Source organism: Colletotrichum karsti (genome assembly GCF_011947395.1).
Source record: "Colletotrichum karsti strain CkLH20 chromosome Unknown Scaffold86, whole genome shotgun sequence".
Lineage (NCBI taxonomy): Eukaryota > Fungi > Ascomycota > Sordariomycetes > Glomerellales > Glomerellaceae > Colletotrichum > Colletotrichum karsti.
This window is the reverse complement of record NW_024065986.1, coordinates 12,449-39,937: the sequence shown is the minus strand read 5'-3', so window position 1 is coordinate 39,937 and position 27,489 is coordinate 12,449. Positions and strand designations below refer to the sequence as shown.

Here is a 27,489-nt window from a genome sequence, read left to right as displayed (position 1 = left end):
CCTAAACTCTAGTTTATAGTTTCTATTACGCTATTCTCTTAAGGTACTAAAGAATTTAAGTATCTATTTATCCTTTATAGGATTAATTCTCTAGTACTAAAGGCGTTTATTAGCCCTAATAGTTTCATTATTAGAGTCCTCTTTAGAGCTAGTATTATTAATATTAGGTTTATACCTATAGATAGCTACTATCTAAGCACGTTATTATATAATATTATGAGGCTTATTTAAGTTATAGGTTAGTTTTTATTTAAGGTTAATATATTTAGACGTCTTAAACTATCTATTTTCTTTAAGGGCCCTATATTCTAGGAGGCTATTAAGTTATTCTTAAGCCTTATGCTTAAGTTTGCTATTGCTTCTATATCCTATAGTAATAGTTTATTAATTTAGGGGTCTATTAATATTCTTTACTCTAGTAGTATTATATTCTATTCTACTGGGGTTCTTAGGGTACTATCCTATATATTCCTTAGAGTCTAAGTAAACTCTATAGTTATTATTAAAATAGGTAGTCTAACTAAGTTATTTATAAGGAATTACCTTAATAGTAATATTAATTTATTTTTTCTTAAGTACTAGCTAGAAGCGTTCTTTTTTAGGTGCTTTATATTCTTTTATAAAGTATCTATTCTTATTATAGTTATAGCACTTAATATTCTTCTTCTAGCTATTGCCCTTATTATTGTTGTTGCGCTAGGCTGCGCTAAGATCTATAGGTCCGCTATAGTGCCTATAGGTAGTGCTATTGCGTTTATTACGTTAATTATTATTATAGTATTTAACTAGTACTTATAGCTAGAGTTAATAGGTTATTATTATTTACCTTTCTCCTTATATTACTTATATAGTTAGTTATTAATCTTAATAATAAGCTTAATATACTAAAGGAAGTCCTTAGGTCTATTAACCTTAATAATTTTATCCTTAACTTTATCCTTAAGGTTATTATAGAATATAAAGATCTTACCTTTCTTAGTTAAGTCTAGCTAAGTATAGATCTATTAGAACTCTATAGTATAGTCTTTAGCTAACTTAGTCTATTTAAGGTAAAATAAGTCTTATTTAGCTTATTATTTCTTATTAGGGTCTTAAAATAGAGACTTTAAGGCGGACTTAAAGCCCTAGAAGCTACTAAAAATATCTCTAACTTTAGTAGAATAGTAGTTAAGTATTTCCTTATTGAGGTACTCCTTAAGGAAGGGTTTAAACTACTAGAGGGCTTATCCCTTAAGGAAGGTAGATATATAGATAACCTTCTTAGTTCTATTCTTAAAGTTACTATAATAGAAATTCTAGTAGTTCTTAATTTAGATAAGGAATCCCTTAAGCTACCCTAGGGATCTATTAAAAGGATTAAGAGAATTAAGTTAAAGCTTCTTTTATCCTTCTATAATAGGGGTAGTAATAATATTAATAGTAGCTTAAAGAGTATAGTTCTACTATTTAAGTTCCTAAGTATGCTAGTTAGATAAGTATATAGTAGCCTAAAGTTCTTTAGTAGTATAGGTATTAGCATTAAATATTTCCTATATCTATTAGATATTATAGTTAGCTTATTTAAGCTATTCCTTAAGCATATTATTATTATTACTATTACTATTATCTTTTATTCTCTAATCCCTAAGTTCTTAAGTAAGGTTCTTCTTAATAGGGGCCTTCCTAGCGCTAGAGGAGGATCTAGTGCTAGGGGTCTTTCTAGAGAGTTATAAAGATATTATAATACTATTAGTAGTTTTTAAAGGGTAACTTACTAAATAGGAGTAATTAAAGTATTATAGCTAACTAACTAATAGTAGGTTTATATTAGTAGTAAGTTAGGGATTAAGAACTATAAATAGTATTAAGTTATTCTATAGAGCTATTTAAGTAATTATAGGTCTTTAAAGGTCTTAGTAATTAGTTAAGGCCTTAATAAGATTTATAGAGTAATTATTACTTAGGTATAGCTAAAAGTATTATAAGTAATAATTATAAGTTAATTACTAAAGAGCTATAGAAGTTTATCCTTAAGCTGAGCTTAAGTCTATCCTATATATAAGTCCTTTTCCTAATATATACTCTTTATACTGTAGGTTGAGCTAGATTATTCTAATTGAGAATAATTATTTAGCCCCTAAGTCTATCTAGATCATTTTGATCCTAAATGATCCTTATCTTATTATTACGTGACTTATACTATAGTTCTTCCCTTCTGAGGATCCCTAACCGTCCTTATGTCACTAGGTCATATATGTCCACGTTAGCCGCTGAGAGCCTGGCGGGGTTATGTTAGTAGCTAAGCCCAACGGGTTGTAACAGGGAGTTAGTACTAAATAGGGGAATAGGTTGGTTTAATATATTAATAGCGTCTATAGGGAGAAGCTATATAATATTATAGTTATAAATAGGTAGGAGGTAAACGCTAAGTAGATAGGAGGTTATATATTTAGTTCTAGCTATAATATAGGCTTTATCCTTAATAGGTATAAGCTCTATTAATAAGATATAGCTTAAGGAGCTATAATTTAAAATATTAAATAGATTATAAGTTTTATTAAAATATACTTTATATAACTAGCGCTAGCGTTACTTAGGTAGAATAGGGTATATCTATACTAAGCTATAATAGAACCTATTATACTAAGTAGCGCCTAAGCAGGCTAACGCTATTCTAAGCGCTCTAGACCTACTACTAACGCTAGCGCTTACTTAAGGTACTATAAGAAATATATATGTGCTATTACTTATTTCTCTTCTATCTATTAATTATTTATAATACTCTCATCCTAATATAAAGTATAATCTATAGTTTAATAGATACGTCTACTAGGACTAAATTATTATAGCTAGCTAACTAATAGTAGGGTTTATATTAATAGTAAGTTAGGTAATAATAATAGTAATAGTTACTTATTATTCTATAGGTCTAATTAAGTAATTATAGGTCTTTAAAGGGCTTAGTAATTAGTTAAGTCCTTAATAAGAGTTATAGAGTAGTTATTACTTAGGTATAACTAAAAGTATTATAAGTAATAATTATAAGTTAATTACTAAAGAACTATAGAAGTCTATACTTAAGTAGACTTAAGTCTATCCTATATATAAGTCCTAAATAGTCCCTTTACCCCTAGGACTAATATCTTACTATTAGTCCTATTAGATAGACCGCCCTTAGAACGTTAGTCCTAACCCTAATCCTATCCTAAAACTACTTATTAAAAGTTAATCCCTCTTATTATTATATAACCTATACTATAGTTCTTCCGTTCCTAAGGGAACCCTATATATTCCTATAATCCTATATATAAGGTGCTGTCCTAACCGCCCAGTATCTTAGTGGGGCGTTCTTTATTAGTTATACCTAACGGGTCGTAACATAGATGCGGGATAACTGTCCGCAAGGGTATTAGTGCATTACGTACGAGCATCTGTTGTATAGTAGTTATATAGACGGTTGCTTAACCCCTATGTTCTGTTTTAGAATAACTAAGGTCTGTTGTATTATCCCTGCTTCGCACGCACGATTGTAACTAGGACCCCGGTGTTACATTAGCAAAGGAGCACGTACACTTCAGCGTTTAGGCGACAGTTCGGAGTTAATAATTCAGATTTAACGTGGCGCACCAACCCCTTTCAAGGGTGCGTATGCATAAGAATAGAAACACATAAGAACAATAGAATTGGGACAAGTGTGCCTATTCAACCCATTTTGATAATAGTATACAGTAAGAATCACGCGAGAAAGGTGACTCCCGCTAGTCGCCCAATACCTCAACAGCCCTCTTTAAACCAAACGTCTCGCCCAATTTCATTAGGGAAGAATAGCAAAAGGGCATTAGCTACGTTTGCAGGAGGCAAGTGAATAGGGCATATTGTTTTAGTGATGAATGGGGTTTCCATAGGTTTCAGCCAGAAGCGCCGAGGCAGCAGCTAGTAGCTGCCTAAGCTATTCTAGTCCGCCACTGCGGCTGCTGTTGAAATCACACCCTGGGGTACAGCTAGCCTGTAAGTGTTAGAAGATAAGCTGACGGGAACCCCACCGTCCAAGACGGTATTTTCTTTTAGCTATACCCTGTTCCGCTCCGTCCGTTTTGAGGAGCGGTGCCTACTACTTTAGGTTGGTAAGGCCATCCAAAAAAGGCCGTCCCTGCTCCATCTAGATGATTCCAGTGAGGGCCGGATTAGTAGTTGGGTCGGTGACGACCAGCGAATACCTGGTGTTGTATGTTGGTCTTGACTTTTTTGGTCATACCTACATGTTGGTAGGATGCCGGTCCGTCTACTTTATACGTAAACAGGCAGTTCCTAAAGGTTGCTAACGATGTTACCAGATGTTAGATGATGCGAATTGAATGGATATTTGCGCTAAAAAGACAATGTGTGATTAGTTTTTCTGCTACAGACTATGCTCATTTGATGGTGAAAAACCTTACTTTGCTGGCCCTAAAGAACAAGCTTGTGCGGTTCCCTCTAAAGAGCGCCGCAATACCGTGAGTGGTTTTAGGGTGACTGGCTGTTGTGACTAACTTGAGCCCAGTGGTAAGTAACATGGAGTTCAGACGATCCGAGAAGAATTCATAACTTGCATACGGCCTGATGTCTAATTATAATGCAACCTATGGAACACGTCAATGCAATAGGTGCCCGGCTTGCCCTCCATTCGCATCATCCCATCCTGCCCTGTTCTATGCCCGTCCCTTCGGCTGTCAGCCTTTCGGTAATTGGAGCCCTTCAGCGCCTCACAGACGCTAAACTGCCCGACTAACATGGGATCTGCATTTCCCAATCGGGGCAGCTAATTACCTAAATTAGATGGGCGTCCACGGGTTTTGAGAACGAAGGCGTGAGGTGGACCGCATAACTTGGAAGGCCTTATCCGTACCTGACTGACCCGACGACCCTGATCTCTCCCGCTCCCGCTCCCCCTTCTGCCACTGCGACTACCGCAATTGCGACGGCAGCTTTCTACATTTTACCCCCTCCCCCGACTCTCTTACTCCCCCATGTCACCGCCAGGCTGAACACGGGGCGAAATTCAATTTCCCTCCACTCAATACCGATTCTGCCGTTAACGTTAACGTCAACGTCATCATCTCCATCACCGCGTACCACGCTTGGCCTTGGACGCAGACGCCCGCCATGTCTGTCGGGCCTGCGACGACTCGCCATGCAGCTGACGAAGAGGCCCGCGCCGAGGTCGACGTCTTGAACTCGCGGCTCGAGAAGACTGCCCAGTTGACCAAGAAGATCCAGGCATGCATGGGAAGGCTGGAGTCCACGGGCAAGAGCGTGCGCGAGGTCACCGGCCCTCTCAGCGGTGAGACGAAGAAGCTTCAAGTCCTAGGAAACAGTACGTTCATCGCTAGGCATAGTATCCGCCTTGTACCTGGCTGCCCTGGTAAATTGCTGACCCTGAGTTCCAACCGTAGATATTGACGCCGTCCTTGCTGCCATCGAGCGCCTTCGTCAACCCGCTGACAGCAAAAACGATGAGGAGCAAATCATTCGCGCCGGACCCGACAAGATAGGTCTCTCCAACTATCTTGCGTCCATCAAGCGTCTGAGCAAGTCTCTTGTCGACATGCAGGCCTCCAATCTACGCGCGAACCAGAATACCATGTCCGAGCTGGTGCGTTTGATCAAGTCAGGCAACTCACAACTCGAGAGCCACTTCGACAAGCTACTGCGAGGCGAAACGCCCCGTTCGGTGGAACCACTTCACTACATCACCAAGGACGTGCCTTTCCCCGTTCTGTCCCAAGACAAAGTCACGCGTCTCGGGCTGGTCAACTCCTACATCTCCAACAACCATCGCCAGAATGGCGGTGCTGCTGCTCCTCAGGAGTCTTCTACCGCCAAGATATACGCCGAGATCCGTGGGCCTTACCTCTCGTCTACCCTGGTCAATCTGGCCGCTGCCAGCGTCAACATGACCAAGAAGAAGAATGCCGACGCCATCTATAGGGCAGGCACCAACGGCATCGGCACATATGCTCAGGCCATGGAGGGCTTATTTCTGGCCGAGTACGACAATATCTGCAGTATATTCACTCGCGAAGATTGGGGTCCTTTATTTCAAACCACTTGCCAGTCCGCCATGGCTGAGCTCGCCCGCACGTTACGGGAGCTCAACAGCCACATCAAGTCTCATCTCCATACAGACTGCTATCTTGCCTACGAAATCACTGAAATTATGTCGGGCCTGTCGAGTAACTTGGAGACCCGTACCGGTGAACTCAAGTCATCACTAGCCGCAGCCCTTCGTCCTGTCCGAGAGACGGCCAAGCTCTCACTGGGAGAGTTACTGGAAGACACAAGACGCAGAGTCAACAGTATGCAGACCCTGCCTCAAGATGGTGCGCCGATAGCCATCGTGTCGGAAACAATGCAGCGTCTTCAGACTATGGTTGAGTTCTTGCGGCCTATTTCGAGTATCATGTTTTCCCTGGGCGACGGAGGATGGAAGTCCACCAGCTCTGCTGGGGCGTCCACGGATGCAATTCCAAGCCTTGCCTCATTCGATATAGGCGCCGACGGCAAAGAGATTTTCGCGCACTATTGTGCGGACACGGTAGACATGTTGCTCTCCTCACTGGATCAGAAGGCCAAGATGGTTCTCAAAGGAAGAGGTGTGATCGGCGTGTTTCTCGCCAACAGCGTCGTCATTGTCGAGCGCATGATTCGCGACTCGGACTTGGCTCCCCTCCTCGAGCAGAGGATGGGCATGCTGGACCAGTGGCGCAAAAAGGCAACCTCCATGTATACGATAGACTGCAAGGAGGTTTCCGCTCACTTATTCGACGTTATTCACACGAGCAAGCAGCGGCCGACCTCTGGCCAGGCCGACTCAGCCTCCATTCTCAAGGGTCTCAGTAGCAGAGATAAGGATAACATCAAGGGTAAATTTCAGGCGTTCAATGCCTCATTCGACGAAATGGTCACCCGCCACAAGACGTACAACATGGAGAGAGAAGTGCGGCAGATGTTCGCTCGGGATATCCAGCAGATGCTGGAGCCCCTGTACAACCGATTTTGGGACCGATATCACGAGGTTGACAAGGGCAAAGGCAAGCATGTCAAGTACGACAAGGCCGGGATAGCTGCTGTATTCATGACGCTGTACTGATAAAGGAAGGTTTCCACGGGTCTGCGTCATTCGAGCGTGGTTTTTGGTTTTATGTTTTTTGCGATAGGCGGGGCGTCACGGTTGCGGATACCAAGTCCAGATTTGGCGGTTGACTTTTATTCCAATGGGTCCCTCATGTACGCGCTCTTAAACGAGGTGACTGAAGCTGGGGGTTCCTATCTCTATGGCATCTACTCACGTCGAACTATGCAGAAAGATCCCTCCAGCAGCTTCGGACACCTAACACGGGGATGGCAAAGCGCTCCACCTACGACCGTTTCCCAGTAGTTCCGACTACCTGGCATCGTAACGCAAGGACAGTATGAGTGAGAGTGGATCATATGCCCATTGAATTTCTTCTTCGGCGTTGTCGTCCTTGCCTCAAGTTGTCTGGCCTTGTGCCTTCTTGAAGAGCAGATCGATGCGTTTAGATCTATCCCAAACGACAAGTTCGTCGCTGCGACGTTTGAACCAGAGAATTCTGTGTTGAGGAATGAACTCCTCGTGCGTTTGCTCGCTCTTCCACTCTGTCAGAGCCTTTTCTTGTGGCCCCAGAAATCTGTCCTCATACCCAACCACAAAGTCATTCCCGTCAATTTTGGGATCCCAGCGAAGTCTGTTCAGTACGTCCAGAGCAGTTCTGAATTTGCCTCCCCCTTCGGGTTTCGGGACGGTCGTGGAGCGCGTGTGCTTGGTCGACTTAGCCTTCTTCGTCGATTTTTCCGCCGCCTGTTCCAGAATGTCTTCATTTTCTCCCTCCTCTTCCTCGTCCGTATCCGATTCATCGTCGCCGTCAACATGCTCGCCCCATTCCCGATCATCAAGTGCGAGGTCACCTAGCTCGTTGCCCCTGACAAGAGTGGCGCTGAACCAGGACGTATTTGGGTCGTAGTACTTATCGTCGCCATGAATGTGTTGTTCGAACTGCTGAAGCACGCCGTGCAAGTTGCTATGGGCGGTCTCAAGAATGTCCTTCCCGGGCTTGTCGTTGGAGTTCATCCATTCCAAACCTACGAGGTAAGAACCCTGATAATCCTTCTGCTCGCCTTGTGCGGCTTGCGTGGCTGCGTCGACGAAGCGTGCTGGCCAGATTCTTGGAGAGAGCTCCGGTACCTTTCTGTTAATATCTGTGCATTGGTCAGCATGTTAACCAAGCCTTTGGAGGATTGGGACCGTGGAGTTGACTTACCGACGAGAAGTGAAGCACAACGGGACTCGAGCCAGCCGACGAGTTTGCTTCCGCGTTCGAGTGAGCCTCCCCAGTAATGGACGCGTAGATCAACAAAGGTCTTGAATGAGGACAAGAAGTTCGCCGCACCAGTCGTCAGGGCTTTTTTGGAGTTTGCGCTCGGTATTGACAGTAAAGATTCCCAGGATGCCCCCTCAACGAGTTTGAAGTCGACTTGACGGAATTCCTTGGATATTATCTTGACGGTAGGCACGGACGCAATGAGGGCAGTATTGAGCGTTGGAGAGTGCCATCCTAGGAGGCACATGGCCTCTCGCGGCGTCCGATGGTACCGTAGTTGCTTGTGGAAGAAGGGGTCAAAGACCATATCATTCTTCCAGTCGAAGTGTGCGTAGTGGTTGAAAAATGTGGCGATGATGTCCGCCGTCGATGCAGTCCCGCCCTCGTGCAACAGCATCTTGCATATCCTGACCAGCATGACAGACAGGTGGATTCCACCAAGATAGCCGAATCTGGCCGCGTAGATCCCACGCGCTCGTGCCCAAGTCTTGATTGCTCGGTAGCTTATACGGAACTGAGCCAGGTCGGGGATAGACCTCGTGAGATATAACAAATCCCGAGCCGGCTTCAGCTTCAGCAGCGTCTGTGTCGGCAGGCTGAAGGATGGGTCAGATGGAGGCCGCTTCAAAAGCGCAGGCCACTGACTGGCCACATGTGAAGCCTGGCAATATTGGAGGTCGCACCTAAGACCAAGGACATCAATTTCCAACATTGTGCCCGTCTTCGCCTTCACTTTTCGCAGTACCCGCACTCCGGCGCTGGCTGACTTCCTCAGACGCTGCCTGGCGAGAGTAAAGAAGACCCGAGGGCTGATCGATCCAATGCAGAGACAATCGATGTCGGAGGACTTGGACCACACCCCGAGCCCGTAAGATCCGACGGGGGAGAGCACGATCGCCGGTCGACCACGTGCCTGCTCGTCTGTCGAATGGTCGGTCTCGAGAAGAATCTGTTGGAGCACTTCGAGAACTCGTTTCCGGTCCGACTCGTCACGGTCCGTCGGGACGACGTCAAGATGTTCTAGGCACCGTTTCAGTGCTGTGATATCTGACAAGGAAGACGGTGCCCGTCGAAGTTCGACAGGTACGACTCGAACGCTAGGGCCGGGTCCATCCCCCGCCGAGGAGCGCTCTAGTAGGCATCGGATCCCCCAGTGGTCACTTGCGAATAGGGGTTCCTCTGGCCTTTCTCCCACGCTAGTGAGGAATCCGAACATGTTGAATCGAGAGATGTGTAGAGGACCGCCAGCCTTGACTAGAATACGATCGTACCTCTGCGGGCGGTGGTTTAGACCGCTACCGACCATCTTCGCAGCTTGCGGGTTCTCTCTGGGATCAAAGGTGGCGCCTTGTTCGCCTTCGAGGAGGTCGTCGATGCGCCCCTTGACACAATCGCTCACACCGGACTCAACGCGTGATATCAGCCACGCGTCGAGAAGGTTGGCCTCGGAAAGTGTCATCTCAATGCTGCGCAGGACGTCTTCCGTCGAAGTCGTGATGGTGCCCCGCCTCACTGCGGCATCGATCGTGTAGGAGGACGTGGCGATGTTGAAGTCTCCCGCGATGATCCACTGGTTTGCTGCGTAATGCATCTTCAAATGATCGAGAATACGCTGAAGTTCTCTGCCAGTGGTCGTTAGCAGCCGCTATGGCGAGGAATAGAGAATAAGGCATTGGAGCTACCTTTCTTTCGCGACGACAGCACCGTCTGTCAAGCCTTGGCTCAGGTGGCATGTGGCAAGAACTAGAGGCAAATCTGGCCTTTCCGCCAGATCTTCGAATTTGAGGATACTTGATCCTTTATGTCGTCTCTTAGAGGGCAGGTATTGCCACGAAAAAGCATATTTGCTAAACACAACAGTATTAAGAATATTCGGCAGTGGCCCCGCCGCGGGATCGTCCGGTGAACCTTCGGAGACGTAGGGATATGTGGTTTGAATCCGATCATCTGCGAGCAGGAAAGGAAGAAAGTCATCCGTGACCTCCTGGAGAACCACGACGTCTGCAAGCGCGGTCCCTGCAACAAGATTTTCCACAATCAAGGGATATCGGACGCGAGATGGGGGATGCTGGAATTCGGCGAGTACGTTCCAACTAGCGACAATGAGGTTTTCTGGCGGCTGCGTGCTGGGGCATAGGACCTCAGCACGACTATCCAACGGCTTCCAGGCCAAGTCTGGCTCGGAGAAGCGCCACGTTGGTCGGGGGATGAGTGCTGAAGATACTTCTCGGCCCAAGCCCGGGCTCGGGGAGTCTTCGCAAATGGTGAGAGATGGAGACACCAAGTCGATCAACCCCCATTGCCTCATGCGACCTGACGGAGTACGAATGAGAACGGCCAGTTGGGTAGCCTCCCAGGATACTAGTGGTAGCCGGCGAAGCTTTTCGAGTAAGAACTCCAGCTTGGATGAAAGGGCTGTATCTTCACACTGGGCTACCGTCATGTGCATGCTGTACGATTCTGGGCGGGTCTGGCCGACAGCGTTGAGAATGGCACATCTTAAAGAGGTCAGGCTCGAAACCGTCTTCTCGCGCTTGTCACATAGGTATATGGTGCTACCGTTTCTGTGAGAGAAGAAACCCGGTGAGTCCAGGCGAATGGGAAGAGCAGCAGAGTCGCCAGCGGCCGCGCGAACCTCCAGACATGACACGATGGCCTCGCAGGTTTCTTGCAGGGCGTTGCTATCGGTAAATTGTACGAAGGGGTAGATGAGGTTTACGTGCGGGGGCCACTTCAGATATGATTTGTCGTTGTCGAAGCGAAGGCGGTTTACAGATGGCCATTGTGGCTCGGGGGGGATAAGGCAGAGAGCCGTATCGTAGGGTGTAGACTGCGACTCCATGAAGGCAGGCTGACTCTGCCGAACAGAGAGATGTGCTGGCGTATTGACGGTGGCTTGATGCGCTCGGTCGTCACACAAGGAAAAGGTCGGTCGCCGTGGGGAGATAGTTTGGGTGCGCAAGTTTTTCACAGAAATTGATATTCGATCGAGGTGTCGGGCGCGAGGTATCGTGAGACCGAGCAGCAGTCGTCGTCGTATTTAAGAAGATGGATAGAGGCGGAGTGCCATTTCCTTTTTCGCCAAAGTGCCCCGTGTTTCTGGGGATTGAGGCGAGAGCAGGGTTCCTTCAGCCTCCTTCAGCCCAGCTTGATTGCATGCAACATCCCGTCGATGTCGGGCTTAGCCTATGTACCTTACCTTAGGCTGTCACTGTCGACGAAGGGTCTACGAAGATGAGTTCCTACTTGTCGAGGGGTGGGAGGGGGCAAAGCGCCCACTCGCCAGGCCGTATGTGTCAGCTGGAGCTCTCGGACTTGCACGACCCTTTCTATGTCAAGGTTGGCAAGGACCCTGGTGACTCTAGAGAATAGGCCGGCTTGAACCAGCATACACAATACAAACAAATCAAGTTTTGAGGGTCTTTTGAGTTGCCGAGATGACTCACATGACCATGGCAATACTCTGTCTGAGTTGTAGTGTTATTGTAGTAATAATAGTACGATGGACAGTCTGAGCAAGTCGCCGGTGACTCAGAAGCCCAGTTTCAAGTTTCAAGTGACGCAAGTCCAGCTTGGTAGGGAAGACGGGGGCATCAGGCATTGTAGTATAGGTTAGGTCAGGTAAGGTGTGACTGCAATGTTCCTTCATCTGGTCCCAGCCGGCCGAATTGCTCCATATGCATCCGACGTGTCTCCCTCGCTAGGTACACACATCCAAATACCTACCTAGGTTTGGTACATAAGGTACCTAAGGTCGATCGGCACGGCACGTAACGTACAACCGTCAGGGCATCATTGTCGTCTCAAGTGCTCTTTTACCCCTCCAATTCCGCCCCCTCGGGCATGTCCATCGCATCAAGGCCGCCCCAATCAATTGAGTCCTGACCTTTGCCCTCCATCAAGGCCTCTAATTTATCCTCGTTTGTCACGTACGCCCCGTTTTGTCTCTTCTGCGAGATCGCGTATCTGATGGGGTCCCGCCATTCCTGCAAGACACAATACCGTTAGCATTCCATTGAGGCGACGTATTTGACACGACGACATTCGAGAGACTCTCTCTGCCTTACCCGCCACCAGACCTCCTCGTTCTGCACTGCACATCTCCTCGCTTCCTCGCCGTTTTTGGCCGACGCAAAGGGCCAGACAGACTGCACCACCTCGTATTTGTGCTTGCCAGAGAATAATTTCTTCATGCCTGTCATGAATTTATTCGTCTTGGGCTGGTTCTGCACCACCACTTTGGCGTGTGCCACGGGGAACGAGACATGGAGCGCTCCCTTGTATTGAGTTGCCGCGAGAAGGGCACGTAGCTGACCTTCAATCCACATCGTATCCATGTTTGCTACCACTCGGTCGAGTGCTAATCGAGTTGCACAATGTTAGCACCGTGGTTGATCTTCTGCTTTACAACTGGACGTCTCACAGAAGGTCTTGACTTGGGCCGGATCTTCCACGAAACGACGACACCACTCCTCGAGCTCTCTGTCGCCAACCTCGGGAATGACATCTGCTTTGGTGCCTCCACGGTAGGCCACCTCGCCCTCCCCGACGCATCGAAGGTATTGCATCCGCTTGTTTGTCTCGTCCGGCACGAGCAACCCCATGAGATTGAGCTTAATGTCAAAGTCGGTCTTACGTCCGCGAGTGCCCTTGATATGTATAACAGGCTTTGGCGGGATGCTCGCCTGCGTTCTGATGAACGAGACCAGTGCGTCGGCGTTTGTCGAAAGATTCCTCGACTTGCACGAGAGAGCGGTGCAGTCCGCCGAGAGGCTGGATTGAGGTGGTGAGTACAGCTTGTAGTCGAGTCTGGGTAGACCAGGGTAGAACGGCGGCTCTTGAGCGTCCCAGGCGCGGTTTGAGATGTTCGTCTCCGAAGGACCCGAGTAGGGCGGCGGGGTCAATGATACTTCACTGTCCGTCGTCGAGACAGTATCGTCACTTCTTTGTCTCGACAGGAGGCTCTTCTCCATCGCCAAGGAGCTGGATGATGCTGCAAGCCTAGATGCCAGCAATGCCGGCCTTCCTGATGGGACTGGTGGCATCGGTGAGGCTAACATTGTTGGGGGTATCGGTACCTGCGGCGTCGCCGTTCTCGCCGTCGTCCTCGTCAATGTCTCGGTCGCTGCTGGCGGCGGAGTCGTCGAGGGCGTCACCGTTGTCGGCGGCAGAGGCAACGGTGGTAACATAGACTCATCCACGGTGGACATGATGGTTGGCGCTAGTCGTCTAGACACCTCGCAAGATGGTGTGTTAATTGCAGGGTATGTATGTTCTGGTCAACGGGTGTCAGTCCGAAGCTCGAAAGGCTGTCGAAGAAAGAAGTCATCTGACGCAACGCGAAAGATTAAGATGGGAAGAATCGATGCGATTAGATGCCTGGAACTCGTACAACACTTACTTCATTTAATAGTAGAGTCCAGACGACTGACCAACGCTGCCAGGCCGTGCTTTAGTTACGAGAACCCCGGCCGCCGCTGCCATGCAGCTTACGTAGGTCGTGCATGGTTTACTATCTCGTTGCCTTGAAGGAAGCGGTTTAATTATCTCCATTGCTCCAACGTACGGTGCTCTGCTACTAGTGCTAACCTGTAGGCACCAACGTTTCCAGCACCGCGGCGCAGCTGCTCCTTGCTCACCCCCCTGCACTTGACCACTTTTGTCGTCGAGTGCCGTCTGCGGATTAGATTCAGCCCTGTATACTCGGCCAATCCGATGATCTTCGACACACGCGCATTCCAACCTCTCATATCACACTGACGACAGGGAAGGTTGTTGATCATCAGGAAATTACGACGAATAGGCTATCGGGTAGACCAGTCTTATTGTCATACGTATACTTGTACTACCTGTGGTAGGTGAGGCTGACGGCTCGAGAGACCATAATCCTGCCCGGCTCATGATGCCTCAGTCTCAATAAACCCAACGCCATCCTATGTTATCCCAAAAAGTCGTGATATGCTATTGCTGCATCGTCCAATCCATGCCGCACGCCATGCTCAGTCCGCCAACGCCCAACCAACGAATCGCTCAATACATCCAACCGCTGCCGCGTCATGCAATCATTTCCTCAGCTTGTCTCTGCGTGCCAGGCAGCGTGTGGACAGCTTGTGGGCCAAAATGGATCAAACGAGCTGGAATCCGTCGTCCTCAGCGACGGGGGCGTGCTCCTGTCGGAGACTCTGACGTGCCTTGCGACCCTTGAGAACCTGACCGTTCTCGTTGAGAATCTCGTACTCCTTCTCCACCATGCGCTCTGTCTCGCGACCCGAAGTCTTGACAAAGACGTCAAGTGTCAGCGGGCGATTGGGGCTCACAGTACTATCGAAACTGTACTTCCAGTCCTCCGAGGCGGCTAGACTCTTCCTCCAGCCGTCCTCAGATGGAACCAGGTCCATGAGCGACTGGCTCAAAGGATCCTTAATCTGTTCCCTGGCCTGCATCGTGGAATTTAGACGCCCTTGGTTCGAGGTCCAGTGAGGGCGCATCTTGGTAACGTTATTTTGAGGCTTTCTGTAATGGGAGCTGACGCGAGGGTTAGCGACGACCGATCTCAACTGCGATTGCGAGCTGAGTGCAGAGCAACATACATTTCGCTGTTCTTGACCCTTGGACGGCTCTTGGCGCGCTGGTGCTCGGTACCGCCAACAGCCTCCAGGTTGGCCCAGTCGATACGGCAACCCACAAGCGGACGAGCGCCGTTGGACCATTTGGACTGTGAGTCCTTGTCCCTCTTGTAGTCTTGATGTGCGCTTCGAAGGTCACGCTCGAACTGGGGCTGGGAGTCTGTCGTGGCAGCCATGATATTCGGAATCTGAACAACTAGATGAAGTACGGGCGAGTGGAGTCGTTCGGAAGAGCGGCGCTGATATACAGACGCAATATCAGGTCCAGAACGTCTGAGGGAAGTAATGCTAGGGCCGACAAGGTTTTCGGTGTTGGTAATCTGATTTGTTTTGCACAAGGCTTTGTAGGAATCGAGGGACGTGTAGGTGTATTCGGGTAGTGATCAGTAGGAAGACGGATGGTCGAGGTTAGATATAGAAGTCGTCGGAGGAAGGAACCTCTGGGGTTTATGCCCGTTTCGGTCTTCGGTAGGAAGCGGAAGCAAGGCGAAGGCTAAGGTGGGTAGGTACCTTGAGGTGAGGCAGGTGTGGGAAGGTAGGCGAAGGTAGGTAGGGAAAGTATGTAATCAAAGAGACGGAACGAGATGCTGGTAGGGACGGAGGTGGCCGGGTGAGTCACCGGGCACGTTGAGTTGGTGAGAGAGGTTGCGGGAAGGCGAGGCCAAACTCGATGGAGAAGACTCGGGCGAGGTTACCAAGGATGCGAACGAATAACAAGAAGCGATACGGTTGCAAGGTTAAAGCAATAAGAATGTCCAGTTTGTAAGGTAGCAAAGAAACAATCTCACGCCAAGGTAGAGAGAGCAGAGGAAAGCGACACTTGAGTTTGGGGCTGCGATACAAAGGTTTCTTACAATCGGGAAACGGGAGACGAGTCAGGGAGAAAGCAGGACGTCCGAAGGGTATGTAGCGGGATCGGGTGCTGTATATAAGAAGACAGGTAAGATGAGTAGGAGTAAGAGACTACATAGTATGTACCTTGGTGTTAGTGACCGAGAGGGCCGTGTCTGTACGTGACGACGATGCGCCGCCTTCCACGGGCCATGAACCATGTCTGGAGGCATGAGCCATGATGCTTCCCGGCCTGCTTATCTCCCATCCGACTACCAGGAGGTACCTTAAGGTAAGGTAGGTAAGGTAGGCAAGGCCAGTCTTGGGTGTCTCGGGGGCTTTTGGTTTTCTTTTTGGCAGGCTTGTCGTCTCGGCTTAGCGGGCATGCGGGCGATAAGAATGCCCTACTGATACGTGAGGTACCTTAGGTAGGCCACACTAGTTAGGCCGGGTCTTGTTCCCCTGATCCTCATCCTCAGTCGAGGTTCAAGCTTGGGGGGTAATCATGACTGCGATACGGTATGATAAAGCTCGGGGGGTGGCCAAAGAGATGAAGACAGAATAGGGCCCTATACATAGTACTGCCGCGTGCATACGGATAACCGGTATGGAATCCAGTCGCAGAGGGGGTGTAGGCGTAAGGTGTTCCATCTGTAGAATGCACACGCTGCAGAAAGTGATGCACCTGCTCCTGTTTTGGGCCAACTGGACACGATTCCTCCAATCATGTCAGCCCAACAAGGCCATGGCGTGGGGGACGGCGGACATGCCAGAGCACTACGCAGACCTGGCAATAATCATGCGGCACCTGTGCCCAGCTGCTTTTGACCACCTAAGGTACGAATACACATGTAGCCAGAAAGGTGATGTCATCCCTGCCTGGGCCACCTGCACTTGCACTTCCTTATTCGCGACACGCTCTTAGGTGGGTTGCGCATCTCGTGCTAGCCGAGTAGGTGCCTCAGTCCTGGTGACAACGGGATGAGGCCTAGAATCAGATCGAGCGCTGAGGTAGCCACCCCTCTTACCCACATTCCCAAGACCAAGAGCCTGCTGCCTTCCTGTCAGCTGGTAACTCTGAGCCACGCCGCTCTGTTCGCCTCGCTGTTGGATCATGGAGCGTCCAGCTATCTTACCTTAATTACCTACCTACCTGGTAAGGTGCCTACCTACCTTAGGTACCTCACGGTACTGTACCGATGGCTTAGTATCGGGCTGGCCACAGGCACCACCACCGCCGCCGGCCGCCACCTTCTCCGTCTTCCTCTCCTCGGCGTCTCTCTCGCGAGGCCCTGCTTTGTTTCGCTTACACGTTTCCACCCTCGGTCAACATTCTTCGACTGGTCTTTCCGTCATTTGTGACGTCTCTAGTGACATTTGTCTTTGATCCCTCCGCCACCCCGATCCCGGCTGAGAGTATTCTCCAAATGTGGTGAATAATGGAACGGGAGCCTCATCTCAAATTGACCAGCGCAGCTGAGGATCGAGACTGACGAATCCGGCCTTCTGTTGTCCGAAACTTGAAGGTCCAGCTGTTCTCGTTAGCGTGCCTCGACCGAGGACTTTGCGACCAACAATAAAACCGCCAGGTACATACATACCCGACGTATCGGGATAAGACGGGGCGAAGGAAGTTCCGGCTGTACATTTCCAGCTAAAGATATTCCCGTCTCCCGTGCTCACGCATTGATCACCTCTCGTCTTGGCAACCACCTCACCCATCGCTGTGGCACGCTACCAACCGAGAAACCCTCGGGCCCCCGAGTGCAATCTCTCTCCTTGGATCCCGACAGAAGACTCCCCTAAAGCCAAAAGGCATCGAAATCAGATGATGGCTCAGTCAGAGCGCTGTCAGACACGAGAAAGCCCGTTCCTTCCTATCTACCCTGGTCAACAACAACAACAACAACAACAACAACAACAATAACCACAATATCAATCGGTTGAACCAACATCCACCGCACGGCATCCGCTTCTTTTTCCCCGCCCTCTCACACCCTTTTCTTCCCGTCTCGTGTCTCCAGGCAAGAGCCAGCTCATTTTTTGTAATCAAGCTTCATTCTATCCGAAAGCCACCCCTTCCCGCAGCCGCCCGTAGCGCTCCCGTCGCCTTCAGAATTGGTACTGGCTACCTTATGTCAAGGTCTACGGCCACGGGCGTTTATTTACCCCTCTTCGTGTCTGGTCTTGCCGGTGAGCATCTGCGCTTGGCAAGACTCAGACCAGAGTTGTCCAGCACCATGCCAGGAACGAGACCAAGGTGTTATCGACCGGCTCGGCAACGACACAATACGAACATCCAAGATAGGGTATGAGCTTTCAAGGGAACGCGAGAGATCAAGCCACAAGAGCGTATACAGGTCCACTGCAGCATTTCAGGTCTCCCGGCAAGCAAGCTGGTTGGTCTTGTCTCCTTCTACATCTCTGCGTCGTTGACAGACTTTCTACGTCTTCTCACACGTAGTCGACCATTGAGCATTGGCAAACCAGGCTACTTTGGCTGACTTCGACCGCCTGATCACAGGTGTGGATTGCATATCCGACAACCCCCCCCCAAGTTAACTGCCAAGTTCAACCGTCGTGTGGCCACGGTCACGGTTGCGGTCCGCGTCTTGGTGTTTTCGGCCGAGCCAGGCCCGACCACGGGCCAAAATCATCGGTAGTGGCTGGAACCCAAAGACAGTATAATAATCCCTGCGGTATGGGCACAGCAGTATGGCCAAGGCAAGTGGGAAGCTTTCGTGCTGGCTGTATAGCAAAGCAGCCTAGCAAACACCATGTTGGGTTTCTCCTCGCCGCCAGTATCCTTCGGCAGGTGATCCCGTATTGACTTGCAAACAGAGCGTTAACTGGAAGGGTCGGGATGAGCGTGTACAGACCTGAATGTTGTTGTCCTCGCACTGCTCAAGCTGGGCTCGGGCGGCAAAGAAGCGGCCAGAATTTTCATCCTTCCTCTCGCTAGGGACGGGTAGTAGATGCCAGGATGGAAAAGACCGCGATCGACCAAAAGTCGGATACATTCTTAGAGTCAACCTCGATTCTGCACTGACCCAGCAAGTGTGGGGGATGTGGCCTACCATGTGTTTATTTTTGCAACCGCCGTCGGCACTAAAGCGAGGAAAGAAAGGCTCGGACACTAGACCGCGCATCTTCACTTCTTCGATCCAATCCTTTGGTGAAAAAACAAAGGAGGGATGAACTGACTGAGTTTCGTCCTGGTTTTGTGCTGGCAATGGCTTCTGTTTACCAGCGAATGGACGTCAATAGAGAAGTCTCCGAGAAGCATGGCCTTTGCCCCAAGCGCGTGTCTTGACAGGCGCCCAGGTCATGATGGCAGCCCGGCCGTCATAGAACTCGGCCGCTTCTGGCTAGATGAGGCCACAGAACTGACCAACTCTGCATCGCATCTTTTGAGTGCCATGCGTTCTGTTGTCTCGTTTCGCGTTGTCTTAACGAGCGATCCAACGACTTGGCCCCCAATTCATTGTTTCGTCCAACGCGCCTTGCCCGAGCCGACGATTACTCGACAATTCCGGCGACTTCAAACCGCTAGCTTAACTGAACTCTTGCGGACACAAAGACGAGGCCCATGTTTCTCTCTCTGATGAGCTCTGTATGCTCCATGCAATGTCAGTTTCGCTTGGTAATATCTGGTTTGCCTTGAAGCCACTTCCAGGTACGCGGGGACTCGAAGCCACGACGCCTTGTTTCGTCAAACCGCCATTTCGAACTTCTCCTTCACTGGCAGGGCGCCATCTCCATCCTCATTCATCACCGGAGGGAACGACGCTCAGCTCCCAGCTTATGAGGCTGCCGTTAGCGCCATATACTGGCCTCACGAACGATTATGCTTTGTCCATGATCAAGGGCGCGATGGTACACCGTCCGAGCCACTGGCTAGCTCCTTGCCCGTTGGTATACCGCTTGCTAGGTTTTCAACGCCATACCGTGGAGGTCTGGTGTGAACCGACTGAGATGCCACGTCGGGCAGAGAATATATATCCCCCTTATTCTTCTCATCTCTTCGGTCTTTTTCCATCATCCTCATCAGCATCTTTTCTTTTTCACTCATCACAGTCTTTCTTTCTGCTTCTCGTCTGAGAGGCGCCTTTCCTTTGCAAATATTCGAACCCGGCAACACACCGCCGTCATGTCTTCCACCCTTCTTCGCCTGCTTGGCCTCGCTGGCACGGCCCAAGCAGTGTGTTCCAACTTCGTCATCGACAACTTTTCCAGGCCCGCCGTCGGTGGAAACAACAAACTCAAGTCGTGGACTAGCGACGACTCGTCCATGGCAGACATAGCCATCAAGAGCGGTGTACTTTCTTTTACGCCCAAGACTGACAGCTCCTCATACTACTATGAGACTCTCGGCTGCGTCAAGGCCGCCTCCAAGGGTTACAAGGCCTTGTCCCTGACCATGAATGGGCCCAAGGACGCTTCCGTCATGTTGGAAATTCAAACCAAGGCCTCTTGCACTGACACCAACTACCAGAGCCAATGGGTTCAGATCACTGGGCTGACTGGCTCAGCCCAGAACATCTCCATTGCACTCTCTTCGTTCACTACCGCTAACCTGGATGCCGTATCGGGCTTCGTCTGGTCTACGTACTCCGTCTTCGACAAATACCAGCTTAGCAATTTGCAGTTCACTTGCGATGATGGGTTGAACCCTCCCGCTTCAACGGCTCTCACCACCTCTCAATCTGATTCTACTTCATCTTCTGTTATTTCGGCTTCGACCATTGCCACCCTCTCTTCTAGCACGGCATCATCTTTTGCTACATCGGTTCGTTCGTCGAGCTTCACCGGCAACGTGGATGCCCAAACCAGCTCGTCGCCCCGTACGTCTACTTCCTCTTCACGCACAAGCACAAAAACAAGCTCAAGCACCTCGACCTCTCCGACGTCGATTTCATCTTCGTCCGCCTCGAAATCGTCTTCGAGATCAACTTCCCTAACGTCATCTTCAGCAGCTCTATCTTCGGCTACTTCATCGTCCTCTACAGCTATGTCGTCCTCGGCCACGTCAATCTCGGCTACGGCTGTCTCGACAGTTTCCAGGTTATCTACCAGCAACTCAATCATCTCTGGTACCGTCACCGCTCCGTCGTCGCCATCCTCTTCGACTTGCAGCAACCTCCTGATTGATGACTGGGCGTCTCAGTCTCGCCTGACATTCCTCTTCTACAACGCCATGCTACTACCCAGCAGCGATGATGGAACCATGAAGGCAATTACAGTCGCCAACAACCGGGTTACTCTGCAGGCCAATGGCCAGGATTCCTACTTCTACAGCAAGACTGGTTGCACCAACGCCAAGGCAAAGGGCTATGGCGGGATTTCTTTGCGCATCAAGGCTAAGGCTGGCACCACCTTTCAAGTTCAGATGGCATCGTCGGCAACCTGCGGTGACGACTCTGCCTTTGGCTATGCGACCACCAAGGATCTTGGCTGGACTTTCAACGGAAAGGAGCAGCTGTACAACATCCCCTTTTCCAAGGTCTCCGGTTTCGACACGTCGAAGATCTCATCCATTCTTTTCAGCTCCTTGACTTCAGACGTGACATTCGGTCCCATGGCGTTCTACTGCGGCAACATCGCTTCCGAGTACATTCTCGACCCTCAGGCATCAGCCACTGCTTCAGTGGTCACCGTCGCTGCTCCTAGCGGTACCAATGCGGCCAAGGTCATCGACAACTTCTCCAAGAAGGATTCCAACTCTCTCGGTTTCTGGCATGGCGGCGATGTTGACACGGCTCTCACCTGGGGCGCCAATAAGCTCACTATCAAGGCTCCCGACTCCGACTTCTCCTTCTACACGCAGCTCTCTGCTACGTGTGCGGACATGACCAGCTACGACGGCGCTTACCTCCACATCGCTTTCACCGGAAGCAATAAGTTCAGCGTTGCTTTACAGCAGCACAACTCGAAATGTGATGAGACTATTGCTCCTTTCCCCGAGACTTGGGACTCTCTAGAGGCTGCACGCTACACGACTGGCAACGACATCTACATTCCTATGACACACTTTAACATCGTCCGGAAGCGTGTTGTCGGTATTGCCTTCAAGGGCTGGTATACTAACGAGGCTACCACTTTGACCAAGGTCCAGATCGTTTCGTCTGTGCCAAACAATGTCTACATCCCGGCCAAGTTACCTTCCGGCAACCTCGTGTTTGCCTGCAAGCGCCCGAACTCTATCGCCTTCGCCATTGACGACGGTGCTCCGGAATTCGCCCAGGAAGTCATGGAGGTCATCAAATCGGAAAACATCAAGGTCACTTTCTTCACCGTCGGCGCGCCTTTGAGAGATCCGTCTACCAACCTCAGCAGTATCTATAAGGATATGATGGCCCAGGGTCACCAGATTGCACTTCACAGCTATACTCATCCCCACATGGAGGGTCTCCCAAACAACGACGCCATTGCCTGGGAGTACGACCAGGATATCCAGACAGTTAAGGAAACATTTGGACTCAGCACCAAATACTTCCGCCCTCCCTTTGGCACCGAGGGAGCCCGTATGCGCCAACAACTCGCCAAGTCCACCGGCAACGACAATCCATACATTGTCAATTGGAACATTGATGTTGAGGATTGGCTTTGGGCCCAGAGCGATACCCCCGAGAAGCAACTCGAATCTTTCAAGCGTGATTTGGATAAGGGTGGTAGTTTGGTTGTCATGCATTACCTTTATCCCTCCACGGTCAAATACTTGAGGCAGTTCATTCAGATGGCTAAGGCCACCAAGAAGACGCTGATGAGAGTTGATCAATGCATGATGGATCCCGATGCTCCTGCTTTGTAGGATGCATTCCTACCCTTTCCGTTGTTTCTGTAGGTGGTGTTATTCAAGCATCAGATGGTGCTGGGTTAGAGAGTTTTGAGTAATGTTTGATTTTTGTTATAGACTATACCTTCACAGACCTTCTTTTTAATACTACTTTGTTGTTTAAAAATAAATTATCCCCACATTGATTCGCACTCTCGTCCAGTCTGGACAGGGTCTCAGTGACATGTCAATCGCTATGGCTGACAATGTTGAGACCGTCATTGCCATTGCTCTTCGTTTGCATTGTTTCCAGTTTAAAGTGGCTTCAAATCTCATAATGGAAAATACTGCCCAGGTAGTCAGTAACACGTGGTGTTCCATGCGGTAAGCTATATCAGCGCCTTGGTAGTATACCCTTGCTTTATGCGTCTAGTATATTTATGCCCTAAGTAAGACCTTTCTAGATCCACTAGACTACTAAAAACAAATAACCTACTAGGTTTATAAATATATTATAAAGAGAATAAAGGAGTAATATAGAAGAAAGAAGATATATCTTAATAAAGCATTAGAGTAAAGATCTAAAATTAAAACTCTTAAAATATTTAATCTATTTAAAAGATATATAACCTATATATATTTAATATATATCTTTATTTTTATATTAATATTTACTTTAATAAGTATTTTTATTAGTAATAGTTTCTTTAAAATATTTTCTTTTAAATAAGCTAAATAATATTTAGTTTATATTAGATATTAAGTATTAATATACTATATTATAATTTAAACTATATATTTAACTTACTATAGATTTAATTTAAGCTTTTAGCACTTTTAGCTACTATATTATTATTAGTATTATTAGACTAGTTAAAATAGTAAAGTATATAAAAGATATTAATAATAGTATTTATATTTAAAATAGATATCTCTAAAAGGTCTAAATAAATAGGTATAATAATAAGGTATAAAAGTAGATATTATTATTATAAGCAGTTATATAGCGCTATATATAACCTTAGACTAAGCGTTTTAAGTTCTAGATGCCTAGGCGTTTAAGTACTAAGGGGTAGTATAGAGTATAAATAAGTAAATATCTTAATATTAATAGTCTTTTATTTTATATTAATTATTTACTTAAATATCTAATTAGATATATAAATTAAATAATTATATAATAGCCTTTATTATTAAACTATTAAATAGTTAGTAAATAGCTATTTTTTAGATAGTAATTATTTATATTATATTTCTCTCTTATTATAATATTTATTAGCTAATTATTATATATTTAAAATAATACTTTTATATACTATTTATCTCTTTATTTATAATAAAGTAGTAAAAAGCTATATTTGGTAATAACTTTATTAATATATTAATTAAGTTATCTTATTTATTTATCTATTAAACCTCTAATAGTTTAATTTTTTTTATATAACTAATAGAGTATTATAATATTAATTATAAGCTATTTCTCTTTTATAATACCTAGCTTAACTAAGTATTTATATAGAGAGTATAAAAGCCTTTAGGCACTATATTATAATTTAAACTATATATTTAACTTACTTTAGGTTTAGCTTAGCCTACTAATTAACTAATAGCTATTTAGCTATATAACTTATAGACCCTATATATAAGCCCTCCTACTTTAGCTATTAGTTTATTACTTTATACCTTAACTTTCCCTATTATAATATTAATAATAATAATAATTTTTTATTAAGATATATCTAATACTTTAATACTCTTCCTTTAAGCTACTCCTCCTAGCTATCTATTAGATAATTAGCCCTAAAGCTATTAAGCTAATACCCTATTATACTATTATATTATTACGTTATTAATATTAAGCTTTTTAAGAAAATTTAAATATAACTTTTTACTTATTATTATTATTAATACTATTTAATAAAGCTATGATAGTCTTATTACTTATTATTAGCTATATTTATAATATATTATTTAAATAGGCCTAAATTATAGATTCTTAACTTTAAGCTTTAGATCTCTAGCTATTTAGAGGAAGCCTATAAGGTATATATAAGTAAATAAACTAATATTAATCTATATAAATAGCTCTATTCTATCTTTTTTATTATCTAAATACTTTAAAAAAAGTAAAATAGGTCTAAAAAGTAGTTTATAATTAAAGATAAATTCTATAAGAGTTCTCTTCTTAAATAAGGTTACTAAGTCTTTATATCTAAAGCTTAGGTCTTAGATTTTATATTTAGTAATTAGGTCTATTATATTCTTAAGCTTATTAGGGGGTATACTAAATAATATCTTAAAGGAAGGATTTAAATATAGTAATAAAAAAGGATTATAAAAAGATAAGGAATAAGCCTTTAGCCTAAAAGTTAGAATAATAGCTAGCTTTATAGGCCTACTTAATAATATAATAGAGATATTATTCTAACTAAAGAACCTTAAGGGTATTAAGGGATTTATAATAGAGATATTATTCTAGCTAAAGGACCTTAAGGGTATTAAGGGGTTTATAACTAGAAAGTTTAATACCTTTATAATAGGTTTAAGCTATTATTGTTACTTATTAGTAATTAGGCTTATTACTTACTCCCCCCCCCCCCCTCTATTTTTCCTATAGCTCTTATAAATAATATATATACTTAAAAACCTTAGTTAGGCTAAGTATATTAATATTAATTTAATTATAAATTATATCTATTTATTTTATTAGGAGATAGTATAGGCTAAAGTACTACTATTATAATAAATATATTATAGAACCTTATATTAAGAAACTACTATAAAGCTTATTTAGAGCTAGGCACTAGTTTATCTTTATATAGAGAATATAAGTCTATATAGATAATAGTTAGAATTAATAGAGTAATATTAAGCTTATTTATAATCTATTTAAGTATTATTAAAAGAGTAAATACTAAATTAATATTAATAACTATAGTATAGATTTTTAATACTAAAATATTATAAGTAATATATTTATATTTAGTAGATAAATAATAAATAATATTACTTATTATTTTAAAAGAGGAGTTATTAATAGAGGCTTTATTAATTAGTATAATAATATAACTAAATTAAGAGGTAAGGTTTATATTATTTATAAATAAACTATTAATAAAGATAAATAACTTAATAGTTATAAAGTTAATCAGAATAAAAGATGGTTTTCTTATTATATTTTCTTTCTATTAAGTAATTTATTAATTTAATATTATTATATTAGTATTAATAGGTTATTATTACTAAATAGCTATAAATAAGTTAAAAGTGGCTTTAAGCTAATAGATAGAAGTAATATAGACTCTATAGGCTTTCTAATTAATATACTACTATTTTAATATATTATTAATCTTATTAATAATAAGAGGCTTATTAATAGTTATTAATTTAATACTTTAGATCTTTTAATATAAACTAATAGTACTAATAGTATTAAAGCTAATTATATTACTATTAAATATAATAAGGTAGCTAATAGTTAATTAATTTTTTAGCTTAGCTATAAAAATAGCCTTTTTAAGCTTTATTTCTTTTAGGGTAGAGAAATTATCTATTAAGAGGCTAATAATATTATTAGTCTATATATTTATAATAGTAAAGTATTAATAGATTAAAAAAGAAATTAAAAGGTAGAAATTAAATATAGATATATTTATACTTAATTTATTTTTATAATAGATATTTTATATTACTTATTAATAAGTATTAGCTTTAGTAATACTATATAAAGGCTTAATAACTTTTATAATAATACTAAATAAATAGAAATATTTAATCTATTTAAATAAATAGGTATAAATCTCTATAGCTAATATTATTTATAATTAAATATAGGCTTAAATAATATTATATATTTAGATCTTATAGTTCTTACTAAAGGTAGGAGTAATAACTAATAGTAGTTATAAACTATAGTATTAAATTATAGGGGACTATATTAAAATACTCTACTTATTATTATTATTAACTCTATAGATAATAAGTTATAACTTCTTATAGAGTTTTATAGTTTTATCTTTAATTTTATTAACTATATATAAGTTAAATATTCTATTAAGTACTTTAGAGATATCTATTAAGTAAAAGACTTTATAGTCCTATAGGGTAGTAATCTCTTTATAGTATAAAGTATAAAAGAGTAGTTTATTAAAAAGTAATATATTATCTTTTTATAACTTTAAGTAGAGGTCTTAATTAGACTTTTCTTTTATTATAATAAATATAGTAGTATTATTATTATTATATTATAGCTAAGAATAACTTAATACTTAATTTCAAAAATCGAATATTATTTAAAGCTAATTCTTAACCTCTTTAGTTAAGAATCCTTAATAAGTAGTATAGGTTTAAGTAGTATAATATAGCCTTACTCCTCAAAATAATATATAGATATTTAAGTAATATTATCTATTATCCTAAAATAACTATTTTCCTATTAAGCTATTTATTCTAAATAACTTTAGCTTTTATTTTATTTATACCCTTATTTATATAAAAATTTTATTATATACTTTTTCTTTTTTAGCTTAGCTATTATAATCTTTTAGCTTAGCTTTATATTATTATAAATTTTTCTTATCTTTATTTTTTTATTTTTTAATTCCCTTAAAAATATTAAAATACTAAAAGTTAGCTACTCTCTTAAATATTAAGGTAGTTTAGAGGTATATAGTAGATAATTTATTATTACTTATAAGAGTAAGGACTTTTATCTCTAAGTCCTTAAGGCTTAAAAAGCCTATTACTATAAGTAAGCCCTTTTTAAAGGCTATTAGCCTTTTCTTAATATTAATTAAATAGCTATTTATAATAGTCTTTTTAATATTAATAATAAGGAGAATAAATAATAAGATATAAGTACTTTAAGCTATAATTAGGGTTATTCTTATAGCTATCCTTA

General features: G+C 44.5%; 6 protein-coding genes across 6 annotated transcripts; 3 read left to right on the top strand and 3 right to left on the bottom strand.

Moving 5' to 3' along the window:
- Positions 1-5,121: 5,121 nt before the first annotated feature.
- On the top strand, positions 5,122-7,108 carry CkaCkLH20_13301 (uncharacterized protein; the record flags this gene model as incomplete). Its single annotated transcript, XM_038896011.1, has 2 exons — positions 5,122-5,332; positions 5,412-7,108. 2 exons carry the CDS (start codon positions 5,122-5,124, stop codon positions 7,106-7,108), a joined length of 1,908 nt encoding a protein of 635 aa, XP_038738691.1.
- Positions 7,109-7,489: 381 nt separating this feature from the next.
- CkaCkLH20_13300 (endonuclease/Exonuclease/phosphatase) lies at positions 7,490-11,199 on the bottom strand (the record flags this gene model as incomplete). Its single annotated transcript, XM_038896010.1, has 4 exons — positions 7,490-8,235; positions 8,298-8,953; positions 9,041-9,979; positions 10,040-11,199. The coding sequence occupies 4 exons, from the start codon at positions 11,197-11,199 to the stop codon at positions 7,490-7,492; spliced, it is 3,501 nt and encodes a 1,166-aa protein (XP_038738690.1).
- Positions 11,200-12,172: 973 nt separating this feature from the next.
- On the bottom strand, positions 12,173-13,330 carry CkaCkLH20_13299 (uncharacterized protein; the record flags this gene model as incomplete). Its single annotated transcript, XM_038896009.1, has 3 exons — positions 12,173-12,343; positions 12,425-12,717; positions 12,781-13,330. 3 exons carry the CDS (start codon positions 13,328-13,330, stop codon positions 12,173-12,175), a joined length of 1,014 nt encoding a protein of 337 aa, XP_038738689.1.
- A 1,152-nt stretch (positions 13,331-14,482) lies between these two features.
- CkaCkLH20_13298 (uncharacterized protein) lies at positions 14,483-15,159 on the bottom strand (the record flags this gene model as incomplete). The annotated part of the gene is made up of 2 exons (XM_038896008.1): positions 14,483-14,882; positions 14,948-15,159. 2 exons carry the CDS (start codon positions 15,157-15,159, stop codon positions 14,483-14,485), a joined length of 612 nt encoding a protein of 203 aa, XP_038738688.1.
- A 4,805-nt stretch (positions 15,160-19,964) lies between these two features.
- Positions 19,965-20,965, top strand: CkaCkLH20_13297 (uncharacterized protein; the record flags this gene model as incomplete). Its single annotated transcript, XM_038896007.1, has 2 exons — positions 19,965-20,603; positions 20,648-20,965. 2 exons carry the CDS (start codon positions 19,965-19,967, stop codon positions 20,963-20,965), a joined length of 957 nt encoding a protein of 318 aa, XP_038738687.1.
- Positions 20,966-21,011: 46 nt separating this feature from the next.
- Positions 21,012-22,625, top strand: CkaCkLH20_13296 (polysaccharide deacetylase; the record flags this gene model as incomplete). Its single annotated transcript, XM_038896006.1, has 1 exon — positions 21,012-22,625. One exon carries the CDS (start codon positions 21,012-21,014, stop codon positions 22,623-22,625), a length of 1,614 nt encoding a protein of 537 aa, XP_038738686.1.
- Between the last annotated feature and the right edge of the window lie 4,864 nt (positions 22,626-27,489).